Here is a 22,073-nt window from a genome sequence, read left to right as displayed (position 1 = left end):
TAAGATAACTTGTCTGGTGTGTCTGAGGCCAGACTTGAATTGGTGACTAGATCTGGCACTCTACTGTGGCACCTACCTGCCCTCTGTAGAGTTTAGTAACATTGAGAATTATGAGATACAAAAGTCAAGATGGTATCAGGGTTCAAAACATAGTGGATATCCAGATATCCAGCTGGAGTGGTCTTTGTATGTAGGTACTGGAGATGTTAGATATAAAGCTTTTGAATAAAAGTTAGACTAGAGATTTTTTTTTTTTTTTAGGGGTTATGATTGAAGGTCTAAGAATGAATTAAATTGTTTGGAGAGGAAAGAGAAAAGAGAGCCAAGAACAGAATTTTGGGAGAAAGAAATGGGATATCTAGAGAGATTGGAGGATCCAGAATTTATTGGGTTTTTCTGTCCAAGAAAAAAATAAACAGAAGTTGGATGTGATAGGCCGGGTCAAATGCTATAAGAAGGATAGCCCATTAACAATCATTCAAGAAACTGTAGGCAGGTTGACAGAGCCCTTATCAGCTGAATTTCTCCAACCTACTTAATGAAATAATAGGTAATAAAGATTGTTGCCTTCTAGATTTTGAGTGGCTCATTTACAATACCGTATGCCTCTTTTGGACTTTGGCCATGTAAAAGGAGTCTAAAGAAGCATTCTTGCTTCTTTTTTCCTTTAGGAAGTGTGAAAAAGTTCCTCAAACAGTTTGTCATAACTATAATACAATTAGCCATTGGCTAGCTGTAGGATTAGTCATGCCATTGTTGCTTCAAAAACAAGTGTAAGCTTTGAAGAGAAAGTCATCTTTTGCAGTTGAGGAAAGAGGTAGCTAAGGAGAAAGAAATCTAATTTTTGAAAGGCAGTTGCTAACTACTTTTTTTCCCTCTCTGCCTCTTCCAAAGTACAGGGGGTTGAAGTATTTCTTCCTCCATTCTCCTTCAGCAATGGTGCTTTGCAGCAAAATAGCTTGCTTAGGATGAATTGCTACATCCATGGAGAATAGTCTGGCTTCTTTAATGCTGAAGGTGTGAGTTACCTTGGCCAACTGTATTTTGTGTGTGCACATTCACTAGTGTACTAAGAAAAGGCCATTGGATCTTGTAATTAAAAGGTGATAGGTTGGAGTGATGAAGTTGGAAGCCATGTTTCAATGGATGGGAAGTATAGGCAACCAATGTAGACAGCTTTTTATAAGGGGCTGTCTATGAAAGGGAGAAGAGGACAATGGAGGTGATTCTTTTAAGAATGGAAAAAAATGTAGTTATATTTATAAGCAACAGGGAAGACCAGTGGATTTGAAGAGAATGAAGATTAGAGAAAGGAAATGATTTGGGAGGGGGGGCAGTTTGCAGAAAGATATGGGAAGGAAGAGATGGGATTGAAGGGTATGTGTAGAAGTGTTGTCTTTGATGAAAAAATGCTGCCTCTTCATCAGTAACTGGAAGAAAAGAGTAGAGAATGGGGGTTAATGTCAAGAGTTTCCAAGATATGACTCTTAGGCAGAAGAGGAAGTTCATGAGAATAACTTGTTTTTTTAATAAAGTATGAGTTGGAGTGCTCCATAGAGAAGGTTGGGGCATGAGGGCCTGTGGGAAGTTTGAAGTGAGAAGAAAAGTTTGGAGGGGCTTTGTGGAGAAAACAATTAGAGTCTTTTGTTGTTGTTCAGTCTTTCAGTTGTGTCTATTTTTCATCCCATGGCTCATAGTATGCTAAGCTCTTCTGTCTTCTGTTGTCTCTCAAAGTCAGTTTAAGTTCATATTCATTGTTTCCATGACACTACCTTTCCATCTCTTTCTCTACTATCCCCTTCTCCTTTTGGCTTCAGTCTTTCTTAAAACCAAGGTCTTTCCAATGAGTCCGTCTTCTCATTATGTGGCCAAAGTATTTAAACTTCACTTTTCATATTTGACCTCTTCTGAATAGCATGAACTGATTTCCTTAAGTATTGGCTGATTTATTTTCTCTGAAAGGTTGTTTTGGAATGGCATTGAGAGGAGTGCATTGTTAATGGGAAAGATTGATAAACCTACAGCATTATAACCTGGTAGCATCCAAAGACCTGAGTTTGAATCAAGGCTGTAAAACTATTTAAATGGCTTTGGATATGTAGCCTGTGGACCTTAGTTTCTTCATCAATAAAATAATGATAATACTTATACTACCCAATTTAAAGGATATGGTGACAAACATTATCAGTCTTAAGCTATTATGTAAATGTGAGTTATTTAAGTAATAATGAAAAGGAATTGAGTAAGCATCAGTGACAGACTTGCTGCTGAGAGCTTCATTTACTTCTGGCCACCAGACCCAGAAGGCTTGGAAGGAGAAAGGGAGGCAGGTGACTTTGCCCTGCTCACTCTCAAATCCAGTTCACTTGGATGTCATGGTCTTCTTCAAGAATGGAGGATAAACAACACTGGCAACAATAGTCACCCAAGCAAGAGCCTAATGGTAAAATTTTAAGTGTAGAAAAATTTCTTTCCATTCAGGAAAACATTTGTAATATGCTTTTTTGTAGCTTCCTGGACACTTCCCTTGAGTTCTGTGAGTCATATTGTGAGGGTATGCAAGTTTAGTCTTTGTGATTTGCAAAAAATTACATAGTGCAAAGCTTAGAATCCTCATTCCCATAACTAGAGCCCAAAAATCTGGTCAATATAAAGATTTCTAACAAGTGACTGGGTTAAGCCAGGGAAAAGGAAATCAGTGGAAGTCTTGGTTCTGAAGTTGTCATCCTCTTGATTTTTCTCACAACTCTAATGCATTCAGCAACACTTATTAGCATAGAAACTGTACTTTTGCAAGAGATTAACAAAAGTAAATGTCTTCCTAATAAAAAACTATTACTTTCACCCTGTAGATGAGTTTTTAGAATGAATTTTGAGTCTTTCATGTGCAAGCATTATTTCTTATTTATCTTGAAGACTTTTTGCTGTAGATTCTTCATTCTGATCTTTTTCTTTGAAACTTTAGGGACCCAGGTTGCCAATGCTCTGTTTTAGGATGAACACACAGCTGGAACTTGTTTGAGTCTTCCCCAGAAGATGAGTAGTTAGAATCTGACATATTAAGAGGGGGCTGTGCTCAATGTTGTGATAAAGGCAGCAGTTATTAATATACCATCTGAGGAGGTGGATAGGAGTTAAAAGGCGGAGAATAGGGAGTGGCACGTACCATTGCTTATCAAGAACTTAAGACAAGGCTATGTAAGAAATTCCTTGGAGATAGGTTTCTGGGGAAGGAGGGCAGGATATTGTGTAGTAGATCAGAACTTGAGTCCATCAAATACTGAGTCATATATAAACAGTATCATTACCTTTCAGAGAAAAGAAAAGTCCAATGTAATATGTTTTGGTAGAATTCCTCATCTCTACCAGTGATTTACAGGGCAGTAATTTATTTATCCATCTCAGAGATGACCTGTCAGCACTTCTTTTGTGCCAGGCATGGTGCTAGATGTGGGGAGATAAAAATAAAAAAATAAAATTGGCTTGGTCCTTAAAAGGTTTATATTCTACTAAGGAATATAGCGTGTCCATAGATAAGTAATTATTGGCTATTTGCAAAATAAACTCAATGATTTCAAGGTAGGAGGAAAATAACAACTAAGAGAACCATGAAAGATTTCATGAAGGAACTTCAACCTGAGTTAAAGAACAATAGAAGTTCCAATGAGAGAGGAGATAGAACCCAGGCAAAGGGGAATAGTCTATGCAAAGGAATGGAGATAGGAGATGAAGCTTCATGAATGGAAAAGATTAAGTTAGCTGATCTGAATAGAATGCAGAGTATGTGAGAGATATGTAAGTTGGAAGTAAGTAGGAAGGTGGAGATGAGGATATCAGGAAAGGAGCCAATGGATAAAATGAGGTTGAAAATTAGGGGCTTAGATATAGATATATAGATAAAAAAAAATCTTTCATTATATGTTTCAATAAGCTTACCATGGATATTTGACTTAAATCTTGAAGATCATATCATTTTTAAAAATTAGAAAAGCATAATATTATGTACCTTTAACAACAACCATGGTTAGGGGGAAAATACTTAACAAAATGAGAGATGCAGGCAGTCATTAAAAAAGATGAAATAAATAATTTCAGTTACATGAAACTGGAAAACTTTAGCACAGATTAAATCAATGCATGTAGAACAAGAAGAGAAACTTGTCCATTAGGGAAAATAAAATGTTGCATCAACTATCTCTAAAATAAATCTGTTATCCAAAATATGTAAGAAATCAACACAAATATATAAGATCAAGAAACCTTCCTGCAACAAAACAATTCTTTTTTTTTTTAAATAGCTTTTTTTTATTGACAAAATATATGCATGGGTAATTTTTCAACATTAACCTTTGCAAAAACTTCTGTTCCAACTTTTCCCCTCTTTCCCCCCACCTCCCCCTAGATGGCAGGTAGTCCCATCCATGTTAAATATGTTAAATACACGATATATCTATATATATATATATCTATATATAGATATATAGATATATAGATATATATATATATATATATATATATATATATATATATATATATATATATACATACATACATACATACATACATACATATTTATATAGTTATCTTGCTGCATAAAAAAAATCGGATTTAGAAAGAAGGTAAAAATAACCTGGGAAGAAAAACAGAAAAGCAAGCAAACAGTAATAGAAAGAGTGGAAATGCTATGTTGTGGTCCACACTCATTTCCCAGTGTTCTTTCACTGGGTATAGCTGGTTCTGTTCATTACTGATCAATTAGAACTGGTTTGAATCATCTTATTGTTGAAGAGAGCCACTTCCATCAGAATTAATCCTTTTGTAGTATTGTTGAAATGTACAATGATCTCCTGGTTCTGCTCATTTCACTCAGCATCAGTTCATGTAAGGCTCTCCAAACCCCTCTGTATTCATCCTGCTGGTCATTTCTTACAGAACAATAATATTCCATAACATTTATATACCGTAATTTACTCAGCCAGTCTCCAGTTAATGAACATCCACTCAGCTTCCAGTTTCTAGCCACTATAAAAAGGGCTGCCACAAATATTTTTGCACATGTGGGTCTTTTTCCCTTCTTCAATATCTCTTTGATATATAGTGATAACACTGCTGGATCAAAGGGTATGCACAGTTTGATAACTTTTTGAGCATAGTTCCAAATTGTTCTCCAGAATGGTTGGATCCCTTCACAGCTCCATCAACAACATATTAGTGTCCCAGATTTCCCACATCCCCTCCAACATTCATCATTATCTTTTCCTGTCATTTTAGCCAATCTGACAGGTGTATAGTGGTATCTCAGAGTTGTTTTAATTTGCATTTCTCTGATCAATAATGATTTGGAATACTTTTTCATATGAGTAGAAATAGTTTCATTTTCATCATCCAAAAATTGTCTGTTCATATCCTTTGACCTTTTATCAATTGGAGAATGGCTTGATTTCTTATAAATTAGTCAATTCTCTCTATATTTTGGAAATGAGGCCTTTATCAGAACCTTTAACTGTAAAAATATTTTCCCAGTTTATTGCTTCCTTTCTAATATTGTCTGCATTAGTTTTGTTTGTACAGAAGCTTTTAAACTTGATATAATCAAAAATTTCTATTTTGTGATCAATAATGATCTCTAGTTCTTCAACAAAACAATTCTTTTACATCTCCCTAATTGATTTGGGGACTCTCAATATCTCTTACCAATTTCTCATTTGAGGTTCTCACCTCATTTATTACTCAAAAGATCAAGGCCATTTAAGTTAGACTACCTTCTCATTCACTATTCATTAACGTGACATCATCTCTTACTGTATTTAATTCAGTCTGAAGGAATGTCTCATTCTTTCCAGTAAATTCTATGCAAATGTTTTATTTCATTCTTTACATTCTTCTCCAGCAAACCACCTCATCTCTTGATAATCTTTGGCCTTTTCCTTTTTACTGGTTCCTTTCCTGTTATCTTGAAACACATCCAGAGTTTTCCTTTGTTAGAAAGCATTAATTGTTAATTACTTGTTAAATCATTAATTAATTGTCGGATCTGATGCATTTTTTAGTTTTTATCTTTTTTGATCTTCCTGCCACCATTGAGCACTTTCTCCTCCTCCTAGATTCTGTCTTCCTCTAGGTTTTCTTGACACTGATTCTTCCCTTACCTATCTTAACTGCTACTTATCCAACTCATGTCCACTGACTTTGGGTGAACCTCATGGCTCTATCTTAGGCCTACTTTTTTTTCTTTCTACACTTTCATTTGATGACCTTATCATCTTCCATAAATTCAATAACCATCTCTTTGCCAAATACTCTTAGATTTAATCATATATTTAACCCCAATTTCTCTTCTTAACTCCACTTCTATATCACCAATTAAATGCCTTTTGGAAATTCCTATTTCAGTGGCCACATGCATATCAAGCTAACCATGTCCAAAACAGATGATGTTTTTCTCCAAAACCTACTTTTCTGAATTTTTCTATTACTATTAAGGGTATCACCTTCCTTCCAGTCACTCAGGTCTGGTCCTTCTTGCTCCTTGTTCTTGTTTTCATCTTACCTATCTAATTGGAAGATTTTGTTCTTTATATATTCTTTCCTCTTCATATACCTTCCTAGCTTAAGCCCTTATCTCCTGTCACTTGGGACTATTACAATTGTCTCAATTTTGATCTTCCTATCTCAAACCTCCCTATTCTAATCTATCTTTCACACAGCTGTCCAAGTGATTTTCCTAAAAGGCAGCTCTGACTGTTACAACCTCCCCTGACTTCTCTAGTAAACCCATAGGTCAATTATTATCTTTTTGCTAATAGCTCTCAAATCTAAATCCATCCTCACCCTTTCTCCTGAGCTTCTGTCCTAGGTATCACTAAGTACCAGTTGAATATTTTAAAATGGATGTTTCATAGACATCTCAAACTCACCATGTCTAAAACAATTCCTTTATTTTTCTTCAAAAATCCATCCCTCTCCCAAATTTTCCATTTCTGTTGAAGGCAAACTAATTTCTAATTTCCCAGGTCTAGAACTTTGGGGCTAGTCTTAATTCTTCACCCTCCTTTACTACATCTATCTAAGCAGATGCTAAAAGCTGTCATTTCTTTCTTTACAAAATCTCTTTAATCCAGACCCTTCTCTCTACTTACACAGCCATCACCTTAGTTTTAGCCCTCATCACCTATTGCCTAGACAGTAACAGCGGTCCCCTTATTAATCTCTCTGGCTTGAGTCTCTCATCTCTCTCATCAGTCTTCTATGTGGGTGCTAAAGTGATTTTTCCTTAAGTACAGGTCTGACTATGCAACTCCCCTAATTCAGTAAACTCCAGAGGTTCCCTATTGATTCTAGTATTAGCTATGTATAAAACCTGTCCTGTCCCCAATTATTTGTCCTGCTATATTTTATATTACTTTGTTTTGACTTCTAAAGTCCAGCTAAATTCTGTCACTGCTATTGGTACAGTAGCAGGTGCATCTCCAGTCTTTTGTGCCTTTTTAATAGCCATTCCCCATGACTGGAGGATTCTTTTCACTAGAATTCCTAACTTCTTTCCAGATTCACTTTAAGTATTATATTTTATATGAAGTCTTTCCTGATCCACCACCATCGCCAGCTACTAATACATCTCTTCCTAAACTGCCTTGTATTTATTTTGTAGTTTCTTAAATCTGTGTGTGTTGTCAGCTATCCCCATCCTTCCTCCCAGCACCCAAATGTAAGTTCTTCCAGAGTAAGGACCATTTCATTTTTTACTTTATATTTCTGGCTCTTAGTGCATACTTAGTGTGGAGGCCATTTTATAAATGCTTATTGATTGCTTTTTACCTTCTAGTTTAAAATATTAAATATTTCATATATTAGGTATTTTACAAATTTTATAAATTAGAATACAATTAGGTATTTTTATCTGCATTACAAAAATACTTCATTTTAAGCAAGTGTTCTTACCAACTCTTGCCCATGGACATTAGCATAGTTACCTATCCTTTCTTTCCTACTTTCTTCGTTTATCCTTCCCAGGCTAAAACCAAATTACAGATGCCCATTGACAAACTCCATCTAAAGATTGGCAAAGGGAGCCCCTTAGGGTAGACAATACTGGTTCCTTAACTTAGGAACAAGGTAGTCTTTGTTATTTAGATACAAGCTCTGGTTTCAGCCTTAAAAAATTCTCTTTGCAGCATACCTAATTTTATCATACAGATTTTCCTTTGCCATAGTCCTGGAAGGTTCTGTTTCCATTTGTGTCCTAAATGGCTTAAGAGTTTTATCTGCTCAGTTACTGTTATGCCAATTATTTTATAAACTGAGTGAGAAGGAGGGGAGAGGGTTATGTACTGAGTCACTAATTAGTATGGAAATCTCCAAATAGAGAAAAAATGTTTACCTTGGAATTAAGATTTTTCACTGCTTTTTCCCTTCCTCTGAAGGAGGAATAGGGGAATTCATAGAAATTTGCCTTTTTAGGAAGATTTGGATATTTTGGACACTTATCATTCATCTGTTGTAGATAAGAGTACAAAAGTGCAATAAAAGCAGACACATTAGTTCTCTGCATTAAACTGGGTGGAGCATACAGGTGTTAGGAAATAATCAGCCTTGACTATAATGAAACTGGCTGGGTTGGAGTGGAAACTGAGCTGTAAGAACAGGGTTGGGAATTAGTGTGGGTGCATGCTTGAGATGGTGTGTAGCAGCCAGACAACTAGATGGAAATGTGTTAGGGGAAAATACAAGCAAGCTTTGTGTAGTTGCCAAATAGAGGGAAGTGTCAGTCTATTCATTATAGATTGCTCAGTTGTTTTCAAGGTAACTGCTTATGTATTGTGATGTGTTGTTGCTGTGTGCTGACTTGGAGATACTTGGGTACAAAAAAAGGTTACTGTCAAGTTATAGGAAGAAAAGCATTTTTTGTAAAATTAGTATCTTGTCTTTGTACCTCTCAGTTCCACATTAAATCAGTTTTAAAAAATTTAAAAAATTTTTTGATATTTTCTTTTTATCTGTCATTGCCCATCAATTCACTTGAATTTTTCCTTCCAAGCAAAATCTCTCCTTCATTAACAAATGCATAATCAAGCAAAACTATTGGCCAAGTCTGAAAATAAATATCTTGAGTTTTTTATTTTTCTATGAAGAGGTGGAAGATACGTTTTATTAGTATTTTGAAATCATTGTTGGGCTCTGTTTTAGTTAAAGTTCTAAAGTATTTTATAATTGTTTCCTCTCGGATTATTATAGTCACTGTAAAAAATGTTCTTCTGATTACTTTACTCTGCATTAGTTCATACAAGTTATATCCTATTTCTCTCTTGTCATTTCTTATGATGCAGTAAGATTCTTTTAAATTCATATCATGAAAAATTTGTTCAGGCATTTTCCAATTGATAGGGACCTACTTGATTTCCATTTCTTGAGTACAATAAAAAGTGCTGCTATAAATCTTCTTATACATAAAAGTTCTCTTTCTCTGTGATTATTGAAAGAGAATATTAATATTATTAGGATATGTGCATATAATAATATTGTGGGTCAAGTTTAGTCACTTTTAGAATATAGTTTCAAATTGTTGTCCATTTTTCAGTTTCACCATTAGTCACCATTAGTACAAGGTGTGCTTGTACTCCTACAATCTCTTTAACAATTGCTATTTCCTTTTTTTGGGATACCTTTGCTAATCCGAAGAATGTGAGATGGGAACATCGGAGTCATTTTGATTTGCATTACTTTTAGTTGTAACTTGGAGAATTTTGCATATGATGGTTGATACTTTATATTTCTTTTATTTCCCCCCTCCCCCCAGGCAATTGAGGTTAAGTGATTTGCCCAGGATCACACAGCTAAGGAAGTGTTAAAGTGTCTGAGATTAGATTTGAACTCAGGTCCTCCTAGCTTCAGGACTGGTGCTCTTATCAACTGCTCCACTTAGCTGCCCTGATACCTTATATTTCTTGATTTGAAAACCATCTGTTTATATATTCTGTCACACATAACTATTGGAGCATAATTTTTATACTCACTAATTGTGTCAGTTCTTTACATATCTTGGCTATTAGACATTCATCAGAGAAATGTGCTTTGAAATTTTTTTCTAAATTATTTTTATTGTGATTCTAGCTGCATTTATTTTTAATGTATCAGCTTTTTAGTTTCACATAATAAAAATTGTTTATCTTTTAATTATCATTTCTGTTTCTGGTTTCAGTAAGAATTCTGCCAGCCATAGTTGTCCACCATTTTTTTCCTGTATACTAAAGTCATTTATCTGTTTGGAATTTATTGTGGTTATTTGAGACAGAGTATTGATCTAAACAATCAAGTTCTGCTAGAGTGTTTTTCAGTTTTCCTAGTAATTTTTATCAAACTGGGAGTCCATACATGATCATCTAGTGTCACAAATACTTTCCATTAATCAACTTGCCCAATTTTTAGCCAGTACCAATTTTTAAAAAGATTCAATAATCATATTACTTTATAGAAAATTTTGAAAAAGGGTACTGCAAAGTCCCCTTTATGCCTCCTTCCATCCCCTATCATGATTGCCCTTGAGATTTTTTACTTTTTGTTCCTTTAGATATATTTTGTTGTTATTTTGTCCAGATGAAGAAAACAACTCATTGATAGTTTGATATGACACTAAATTTACCAATCAATTTATGTAATATTGACCTTTTTATTAAATGTTGGCCTGAGTTAACCATAAACTGTGTCTTAATTATTTATCTTCCTTTATTTTATTTAAAAGTGTTATATAGTTATTTAACTGGGTGTGTCTTGATAGACTTCCCAGATTCTTTATATATTCTGTAGTTACTTTGAATGGGATTTTTTTTTTTTTCCTATTTCTTCCTTTTGGGTTTTGTTAGTAATATACAGAAATGCTGATGGTTTTTGTAAGTTTATTTTCTCTCCTGCTACTTTAAATTATTGTTTCAATTACTTTTAAGAGGAATTGCTAGTTTTCTAATTAAGCCTTTTATGGTTTACAGATAGTGATAACTTTATTTGTTCTTTGATGCTTTTCTTCTTATGCTTATTTCAGTTTTGTTTTCTTTTTGTTATAGCTAGCATTTCTGGAATTATTTTAAAATAACTGGTGAACAACTAAGATAACTTGTGCAATACTTTGCAAATTTTAAAGCTCCATATAAAGGCTGTTATTATTATTGATAATGAACATCTTTGCTTTATCCCTGATCTTGCTGGAAAGGCCTCTAGTATTTTTCCATTATGGATAATACTAGCTTTTGTTTTTTAGTAGATATTGCCCCGCCATTTTGAGGAAAAATTCGTTTATTCCTATGCTTTCTAGTATTTTTTTAAATTGAAGTTTGCATTTTGTTAAAAAGTCTGTTCTGCATTTCTTGACATAATCATTATTTTTATTTTCTTTGTTAATGTGATCTAATATATGTATAATTTTCTTAATGTTGAACTGTCCCTTTATTTCTGGTATAAATCCAACTTGCTCAGAATAGATGATTTTAAAAAATATGTTTCTATAGCTTCTTTGCTAATATTCATTATTTTTACGTAAATGTTTATTAAGGATATTAGTCTATAGTTTTGTCTGTTTTTTTTCTTCCTAGTTTAGATATCAGGATTGCATTTGTCTTATAAAAGGAATTTGATAAAATGTCTTTTCTCTTTTTTCCCCAAACAATTACATAGTATCCTTTGATTCTGCATCTGATCAATTCCTCTAATGTATTTTGCTTTAGATTAATCCAGAAAAAGATCTAATCTTAGACAAAATAGTATTAGATAAAAATAGTGAGATTTCTGGGTTTTGCCTCAGGTAAGGTGTTAATGTAATAAACATAAATGATCTTGCAATGTTGAGACTCGATGGTTGTCTGGTATTCTATTTGATGTAAACAATTTAGCTTTAGAAGAATAACCCATAAAGTTTTTGTTACTGATCACTGCAAAGGGCTGGTTTGTTTGTTTGTTTTCCCCAGAAATAGAGAGGTGATTGCCTAACCTGTTGGTATCATAGTATGACTATTAAAGAACTATTAGCATCCAAATCTATTTTAATACTTAATTATCAGGCCTTGGTAATTAGTCACTTGCCTCTCTTCCAGCTAAAACTTCTTCCACAGCACCCATTTAGTCAGTAATAAGTGAAACTTCATGTCTGCTACATAGACTTCACTGGCATAGCTGGCACAAGCACTGAGAAGCAAACTGAAGAAACCCTGCTGGTTTGGGCATCAGTTGTTGACAAGGTAGATCCTGGATCAGATGCTCTTTTGATGTCTTTTTCAGCTCCATATATAGGGAATCAAAAGGCTTTTTCAATGCTAAAAGACAGCAGAAGGTAGAAAGTAGAGTGAGGATTGTTTCTTTTAAAGAGATGCATTTTGAAAAGAAAGGGATAGACTTGCCCAGCTTTGACAGTGCTCTCAGAAGATCAGCAGCCCAGGCACTCTCCCATCAGGGGATAGGTGCTATATTAATTTTAAAATGTCTTTTCACTTTATGTTATTCATAGAGGCTTTCAGGGATTTAAATAGAAAATGCTCAGACCAGAGGCCTATTAAAAAGAATTGAAAGGGGCAGTTAGGTGACACAGTGGATAGAACCACCAGCCCTGGAGTCAGGAGGACCTGAGTTCACATCTGGCCTCAGACATTTAACACATACTAAGCTGTATATGATTTTGGGCAAGTCACTTAACCCCAATTGCAAAAAAAAAAAAAAAAAAAAGTCAAAGTTTTATTGAAATTTTAGTTTCCAAATATACCCATTTTGGCCTTTAGTAGAACTCCTGGTTGTGTTGTATGGGTTTGAGTGGGCTTGATAAAATGTTACTTTCATGTCCTTCAAGGGTCTTCATGAGCTAAAGTAATTCCTTTAAGTTGGATTTGTTGTAAGATTTATATGAGATAATATGGAGTGCTTATATGGAGATAATATGTGGAATCCTTTACAAACCTCAAATGGCTTTATTAAATGTAAGCTATTTAAATCTTATAGAACTTTGGTTTCAAGTGTCAGTTGATTCAATTTTTGCAGATTCATACAAAAACAAATAAAACATAGTTAATCCCAAATATGTTACATAATTTAAAAAGTGATAGCCTATATTTCTACCATACTTATTATTTTTTTACAAGGCATATTGAAACTACTTTTTATAAAGTCTTTACTTTTTTCTCCCAGTAGGAGTTTTTGCTTTGCTCCAAATGATTGTCCATTATACTCCGAATTTTTAGATCATTATCTACTTCTGGTTTGGGACTTATGTAATAGAAATCTTTCAAAATTTTGAATCCTTTAAAATACTTTTTCAAAGGTAGTTACAGCATTGAGAGGAAAGAAGAAAAACAGGATCAGGAGGGTAAAAACTGAAGGTACTAAGGTTATATAGAGGGACTTTGTTATGTTCAGGAAAAAAGCTGTGTTTATCTTTCCAATGAAGTTCAGTAGTTTGAACAGAACTTGTGACAGGAGCTCTATCTGCAGTGAAAAGTTGCTTTTCAAAGATAATTTTACCATACTAAATAAATACAGAAGTTTTTCCTCTCCAGTAGATAAGGGGATACTAATTTCATTGAGGGATTGAGGGAGAGAAGTTTTTAGTTAAAATATTTTTACTGTCCAACTTCTTCTCCCCTCTCCACATGGCCTCATTTTATGAAACTGATATAGATAGAAAAAGGATCATTTATTTTTTTCCTGCAGAGTAACCTATCTAACTTCTCTTGGATAAGTGATCTCATTCTCCTTTTTTTTTTCTTGTCATTGGTTTAAAGTTAGTGTATATTCAGTCTCTGACATAGTTAATCCTAAGTATGAAAACATGATTTTGGAATTGTTGTGGGGTTTTTTATCCTAATGACAGTGCCCAACAGATTTCTACAATAGAGAAAGGAAGAGCACAATCACACTGAACAGCCAAAGGTAGAGCCAATAGATGTTATGCTTTATTTGAGATGTTAACCATGTGCTCTGGTTTACTTCAATTGTAGTAGTACTCTTAAGATGTTGAAAGAGGAATTATTTATTTTGCTCCTAATTTTAAATTTTTAATGCAGTGCCAAAATGTTTGACAAAGCAAGGAAGAAATCTCTCATCCCCTGTGGAAGAATGGCATTCTTGCCTAATTGACTCTTGATTATTTGGGCCTAGTTTATTTAGTTTACAGACTATCTAAGCACTTCTTTCTCATATTAAAAATTAATAGCAGGGCTCTTTTGAGATTAAATTCCAAGCTAAACATTTAGTCTTTAGTCTTTTCTTTATGTATTAGAAATCAGTTTTGATGTAATATATAACTCATTTGACAAATTACCCAAGGTACTCTTTCAACTCTTGATTACTTGTAACAATCAGGAAGAGGAAATTAGGGAAAATTGAAATTCACAAATTGCCAAAAGACTTGCTTTAATTCTTTGTTTCAAGCTCCCACAAAATTTTTATTATTATTAACAATAATAGTAAAGCTTACATGAGAAATTGTTCAAAACAACAAATGATGCATCTTAAGTCAGAAAACCTTTCCCTCTTCTGTTGAAGAGACATTTCGCTACTATGAATAAATTTCACCTAGTAGTTACCAATATTAAAACTTAATCTATTTCTAGACCCCAACTTGACAAGGACCCTTTAAGTAGTCAGCAGACTTGAAAACACAGGCTCTGCAGAAAGACATTGTCTCTGGCATAGAGTGCACACTATGTCTGAGTCTTTGGATTTGGAGATAGGATCCCATAGGAGAAGCCTGTACTTACAAATACACTATTCTACATTCATTTACTGGGCTTCATGCCACATAAAATGAAATTTGGAAATTGGAGAGGAAAAAGACTATTTTTTCTCAGACTTCCCTGTTGTTTTTATAGCTTCATGACTTCTGAAAGATAATTTTTTTCTCTCTCCTAGAAATATTATATATATATATATATATATGTATGTATATATATATACATATATATATACATGTACATATACATATATATATGATTTTTTTTTACATTTTTATACTATGACTAGAGTACTCAAGAATCTTTTTCCTTTATTGAGATAAGATTGAAAGATTAAAAATGCCATTTTTACCTTTTCTGTTTTACTTTCCTTTCTGATTTGTGCCTCATATAATCTTTAGTTTGCAGAATGCTATCAACCCCAGAAGGGAGCTTTATCTGTCATTATTTGGGATAAAAGATCTAAGACAGACAGGCAGAGGGATGATGATAAACTGGAGTAAGAGCTATATGCTGTCCCTTAGTTTCATTCTTCTGACTGTTTTCTAAATTGATACCCAGAAGTTAATTAAGGTCTGCTCTGCAGCAGGCAGACTCTGAGATTCCTCATACTGCAGTCTGCAGGTTCAGGCAGTTGGCATTCTCATCCTGCTTATTGCCAGAACTGGTCATCCTTCAGTACAGTACAGGATAAGGAAAAGACCCATCCACAAGCCCTTGGCTTCAGTCATATATATGGTAAGGAATGAATCTCTTGTCCTTAAGCTTTGTGCCCTGATATTTCTTTTATTTATTTTCATTTTGTGTAACTCTAGGCAGCTGATGCTGCAGATTTCCATGGGTCTTCTTATAAGGCCAAAATAAGCCTAAAGGGCATTCTGAAGGAGAAATGGAACTGAAGGTTGAAAAGAGAATGCTTAATAATGAATTTGTGGAGCATTGTAATTTGGAGCTAATTTTTATATACTGTGATTTTTCAGGTTTTCCAATTATTTTGACTTGAAAGATCCCTGATTTTGTATTTATAAGTTCTTAATGTTGTACTTAATGTTATTTTTATACATTAAAAGAATAGAGTGAGTTTTAAAATATAATCCTAGGAAACTTGTCTTATTTTCAATGTTATAATTTCTATTATTCAAACTCTTGCTCTCCCCACATCTTCACGCCTTGGTTTTTGGTGATAAAAGATAAGCATAAGGTCCACTGGGTCAGGAGCCAGAAGATCTAGGGTTTTTCCCCAGGTTTGCAATATTTGTTCAAATCAAACAAATAACTCAATCTCTCTGAACCTTTTTTCTTCCTTATCTGTAAGTTGGGGATAATACTGGTCTTATTTTGTGAAGGTGGTGAAGATTAAGTGAAGTAAAATAAATAAAAGCACGTTTATTTGCAATTTTATTGCAAATTGTATTTGACTATGAAGCACTATGCAGATGAAAGGTAATATAATAAATGTGATGCATGAATTCTGCATTTTTCCAGTGACTTCTGAGGGAAGGATAAGTTTTTTTCACTGGGGATCTTATGAATGCTAAGTATAGGTGTTGTGATAATACTTGTGGTCCCTAGGAAATATACTGGCCAGTTGTATTGGTGCTGTTACTGCACCCTGGTGGTAGTTTCAAGAAGATGTCATTTAGATCTTAAAGGCAAGGTTTATCAATATATATATATTTATATTTATATATATATAAATATATGTATTTATATATATATATATATACTAATTTATATATATATTTATAGACTTTGCGTCTAGAATCCATCAAATTTAAAAACCATTTGAATTTTTTTGTGAAATAAAAAGGGAAGTTAGAAGAAAGCCATTAAGTTCCTGTAAACTGATCCAGATCCAAATTAAGGTCACTAGGCATCTAAAGAAATTTTTTTAATGATCCTCCATGAAGACTCAAAAGAGGCAGCTATCATGTCTGGTAAGGAATTTTGTGGACCACTGAATGAAAGCTATGGAAGTGAATAGTGACTTCCCACTCTTTGACAGTGCCTTTGCTTCCAATCTGGTGATCTTTTTGCTGTGAGAATTTAGTGACAAGTAAATCTTTCCATATCCGTTGTGCCAAGTGAGTTTCTCTTTGTTTCAAATAAATTCCCCTCGGAGATAAAATTGGCAAATAAATTTCAGGCCACTTGCTTCTTTCCTTTTTTCACAGTTGGGGTTAAGTTACTTGCCCAGAGTCACAGGGCTGGTGCTCTATCCACTGCACCACCTAGCAGCCCCGAGCTTATTTTAAAAGAAAAACTCCCAGTGTGTTATAGTGAAAATGGGCCATGGGGATATTTATATAGTCTCCTACATTTGAAAAGTATACTACTATCAGAAGAATGATGGGGAAAGAAGACAATATTTTGGAGGCATAGACTCATTTGAGAAGGCTTGCCTCAGTTAAAGAGAAACTTCTTTAGTTAAAATGAGAACCAAAAGGATATAGTGAAAAATTAAGTCCTGAATTAAAACCCCAGATATTATGAAAAATGTAATTCTTTGAAAACAACTTGGTTTTCATTTTAGGGATCAATGCTCAGGCAAGGAAACTCCAGAAGAATCGTGCAAAGGGTGCTACAACACTGACAGCTGGATGTAAACGAAATTCCACCCCACCCACACTTCGGCGCACAGTTAGTGAAACCAGCTTGAACCACACCAGTGCTCAAGAGGAGGAGCCAAAGGGGCATTATCCCACTTTGCTAGACCCCACCCGGAGCCCAGAGGACCCACACAAAGAGCTTCCAGACCCTGTTTTGGAGAGAAATAACAGTAGCAATATGAGATACTCACTTTACCAGTCTCCACACCTTCTCCTCCTTCAGGGCTATAGTCAGCAACATGTACGTACTTTACTTCTCTTATGAAACTGAACGGATAAGCATTTCCTAGATTTCTGATGAATAAAATTTACCCCTTCTTTAAGTGACCTCTTTTAGTCTTTAGTCAAATGATTTTCCTTGTGAGAATGATTTGTAATTTACAACCTTTGCATGAAAATATTTTGAAAAATTACATTATTGTATTAAAATTATTAGGAAGTTTGACTTTTTAGGTAACAATAATGACCCCCCCTTTTTTTAAGAGAACAATTTAATAATTTATTTAAAAGGGCAAGATTTACTAGGACCAAATGGATCCATGGTTTGATGACCCACTTTTATTAGCACTTCAAGATTTTCAGAGTTCTCTACATAAGTTCAGTTGATAATGTAAGCATTCTTATACCCATTTTGCAGAGAACACAGATTCAGAAAAATAAAATGACCTGCCAAAGATACCTTGCTATTAAGTGTGAGAGCTTGGATTCAAACCTGAGTCTCCACTTTTTAAGAATATATATATTTATATTTATATATTTTTTGCTTTATATTATGTTTGCTATATATTATAGCACTTGATCTTTATTCCTCAGATGGAAAATGCTAAGAGTTTTCCCCTATATCTTAAGTCAGGAGTCTTCTGTCAAGTGATATCCAGCCCATTAAGATAGCTTGACTTTTTTATTTCAAAGATATCTACTCTATCAACCAGTTTGCTATCAGAAATTGTGGGAAATGTGCTTCAGAATTTCATTTATGCCTATTATAGTCACTTGAATCCCGAGTATAGGATTGGACTCAATAATGATCCCTCCTACTTCTTAAATTTTCCATTGAATTCATGATCCTTTCCCAGAGAGCTTCAAGACAGACACAAAAGGATTGTATGGTTTTCATTTTTAAGAGAATAGGGCAGGCTGACTACTTCATTCTAGTTTACAACGTCATTGGTAGAACTGAAAAGACTCTTTCCTAGGGTTGTATGTACATATTTAAGCTTATAAAATGTTGTTTCTTGAGAGATGACTTTGGAAGCAGTTACCATTAATGGCACCATTGAATACACTTTAGTCAGAAATTAATGCCTTACTCCTCTAGTCCACACTTGCCATGATCTCTACAGATAACTCTGCATTTTCTCTCCTTCGTCATTTTAAAATTTACTCATCTTTAATTTACTTTCCTACTCTATTTAAGAATTATATGCCATTAAAACTTATAAAATAGAAAGTTTCAAATGCTCAAGTATTAAGGTAAATATCATATTACTTAATTGGAAGGAAAGATATTGTACTTGCACATTAGAGGGAAGCAGTGCTATGGATCACTTGGGGACAGTTTAACAGTTATAGGCATGTGGTCAGTATGCAAGTTTCTCTCTTTCTAGGCCACTTGTTATCCTGCCACTGCAGATTCAAAGGTGTTAGAATAGAACAATCTGTTGAGTCTCAAACCTGTTACGTATTGTCCTCTGGGACACTGATCCCTGGGGAAGAAGAAAAGAAAGTTACCTAATCCAAGGGTGGATGCTAAATGTGGGGCAGGTGGAGAGCAAAATGTAAATAAAAGACGCCATGGCTCTTCAGCTTCAGGTAGGTCCAGGGCCCTCGGGACAGCTCTTCTTGCATTGGAAGCTCAAGTGACCAGAGTGCCTTTTTCCTTGTATTTTTCCTGATCAAGTTACTTGAAGCCTTGGATTATCCCTGAAGTTTTATGTTTTCATTTCAGGATAGCTTAGTGTATATGCTCAACCGTGAACAGCACACAGTGGGCCAGAGAACTCCCTCTAGCAAGCCCAGCATCAGCCTTTCAGCCCCAGACATTCTGCCCCTTCACTGTACCATCCGTCGGCTCCACCTCTCCAGCCATTCGAGACACTCCCAAGCAGAAGAGAAGCTTATTCTTGAGCCAATTCCTGGGGCTAGTATATCTATCAACTTCTCAGAGGTGGGAAAGACAATAGTCCTTCACCATGGAGACCTACTCTCCTTGGGGCTTTACTACCTGCTGCTGTATAAGGATCCTGCACGAGCCCACACTCTCCCTGCCCAGACCCTGGCACGGCTCAAAGCTGTCCCCCGAACATCAGACCCTGTCACTTGTAAAATGTGTGGGTCAGTGCTCAGGGGCAGAACGCCTTCCTCATCTAAGAGGCGTGGAGCTCTGCCTAGTCAGAAGAACCCTCGACGAAGGCTTCATCTGGAGTTTGAACCGGCTGTAGAAGATGTTCTGGTGAAGAGGATCATGACATTGATTGAGCCAGGGGGTGATGACCATAAGCTGACACCTGCTTTCCTACTCTGCCTCTGCATTCAACATTCTGCCACCAACTTTGAGCCAGGCGAATTTGGGCACCTGTTGCTTAAATTGGCGAAACTGATACAGAGGACAGTCTGGGTTAGTCAAAGTGGGGATTGAGGGCAGTTGGGCTTCTAAGGGTGTGACCAGCAGTGCTTGTGCTAATTGCCTGGTTTTTCAGGAGAGACAGTTTTCGAGTTAGTTTCTAGCACCTAAGTAGCAGTAATGTATTTCTGGTCTTCCTCCTCAATTTTTTATCTACAAATTGAATTAGGAAAGCTAGATGCTTTCCTCAATAGGAAATTTGGGACATCAGAATTTATTAGAAGTGGAGCCCGACTCACAAAACCTTTTCTACTTGTTTACAGTTTCTAATTTATTTTTCATGTCTCTCAAGCACACTAGGCAAGCAAATAAAACTCTTGAAATATAAGGAAAAAGGGTACCAGATTATCTTGCTACAATTTCCTCAAGCAGGGTTAGAATGAATCAGCATTATTTTTGCTTAACATGCTTAGGTTCTAGCTATATTCTTCCCCCTACCTTTTTTTACTGACCTAGATAACTTTTGAATCTCTCATTTGGGCCCTTTATGAAGGTGATGTTCCCCAGTGGTGTTATGTACTGAGAACTTAGGTCTGGGAATAAGGGTGATAGTTCTGTATTGATAGAAATGATAGTTTTATATTTATATATCAAGTCCCCTTAGAATTCTCTACAAATGGTTCTTTATTGGCACGTTGCCATTAGAATAAGCACTGCCTGCAATTTTCCTGATTCATGCTCATGAAAATCTTATGGGAGCATGGCCAGCTTTTTCAGACTCAGAAATAGGATAGCACTAGTTATTTTTTAAATTAACACAACACTACAAAATGAGGTTTAACTATTAACATCTGGGATACCCTCTCCTTGGCAGGTCGACAGCCACTCGGAAAGTCTGAAGTGTGTTGGAATTGGCTGTTGGCTGATGAGTTATCTGAGCTGTAGCTCCTAAATGAGAAAGGCCACAGTCATAATCTTATTATCCAGGGAAATAGAGATCCTTTGTAGTTCAGATTGGTCATTCTGGGTGATCCTTTCTGCTAAAGTTAGGCTAGTCTATAGCCTGGAACAAACTTGTGAAAAAGCAAAGCTCAGAAATACTGGCTTGTTTTTGTTGTTGCTGTTGACAGGTAAAATAATGTGACTAAGGTTTGCAACATACATCTGATAGCTAACCCTTAATGCCAGAACACAGAGCTAGGTACTGTGTCAATTCTCTTAGGATTCTCGCTATGAAATTCAATATTGTGATTTCCATAACAATAATCACACAGAGAACTAATAATTTGCATGGTAACTTGATGAAGTCAGTTTAGTAAAAATGAATTCCTGTATGTCATATTAATTTTAACTTTTAAAATATTTTTATTTCACTTAGTCTCAAAAAGATAAACACATTGAATATAGAATTGAAGCCCAAATAAAAATAATGAAATCTGAAATATTTAATTTTGAAATAAATATAAATTCTACCAAAAGGCTCTATAATACTGATTGGTAGGTACTAATCTCTAAAATATGAGAGTCACTCTTGGCCTGATAGCCTTTTCTAGCTCTAAATCTTATGATTCTTCTACTAAACTTTTTTGATTCCTCTACGAATTTTTTTTGAATATCTATTTAAGGAGCTTTTTGACCCCTTCCTTTCAATATAGTGTCTACAAAGTTTGCTGATATAGGATTTTGAAATTGGAGTTAGAAATCACCTACTCTTCATCTTACAAATGAGGAAATGGGATCAAAGAATTTGAGGAACTTGCCTAATCATTTGGTTAATTAAATAGCAGAGTTAGTGCTTAACTCATTTCTGGTTTTTTTGTTTTTGTTTTTGTTTTTTTTTGCTGTAACAACTAGATACCCAAATATTGGCTAATGTAGGTAGCAAGAAGACTAACTGATAAATATGAATTATAGTTCAGTTTACCTTAATAAATCAGTAGTTAAAATTAGACTTATTCCTTCACTTTAAGTATTAGCACTGCAAATACTGGTCAATCCTGGGGATCCATGTTAACATTCAGATATTGCTAGAAATTCAAATGTCTTTTCATTTACTCATAATCACAGGATTAGACATTTTAAAAAGCATAAACAGAATCCTAATTTATGAATGTGCTAAGTATTTAGTCTTTATTATTTTTCACTGGATAATTGTTATGTAAGAATTATGAAATGTGTCTGTTATAGGAAATAAGT

The 22,073-nt window shown here is 34.8% G+C and overlaps 1 protein-coding gene across 5 annotated transcripts in view; it reads left to right on the top strand.

The window, feature by feature from the left end:
- RADIL (Rap associating with DIL domain) overlaps positions 1-22,073 on the top strand; it is an 81,938-nt gene that overhangs the window by 18,378 nt on the left and 41,487 nt on the right. For 3 of the 5 annotated variants that reach the window (XM_074281206.1, XM_074281208.1, XM_074281207.1), the window contains 2 exons: positions 17,239-17,555; positions 19,263-19,931. In XM_074281206.1, the coding sequence (XP_074137307.1) occupies positions 17,239-17,555; positions 19,263-19,931 (986 nt within the window). The remainder of the gene's footprint in view (positions 1-17,238; positions 17,556-19,262; positions 19,932-22,073) is intronic. The other 2 variants (XM_074281209.1, XM_074281210.1) reach the window with 1 other exon arrangement.

This window comes from Sminthopsis crassicaudata, chromosome 1 (genome assembly GCF_048593235.1).
Source record: "Sminthopsis crassicaudata isolate SCR6 chromosome 1, ASM4859323v1, whole genome shotgun sequence".
NCBI lineage: Eukaryota > Metazoa > Chordata > Mammalia > Dasyuromorphia > Dasyuridae > Sminthopsis > Sminthopsis crassicaudata.
This window is presented reverse-complemented; position numbering and strand designations above follow the sequence as displayed.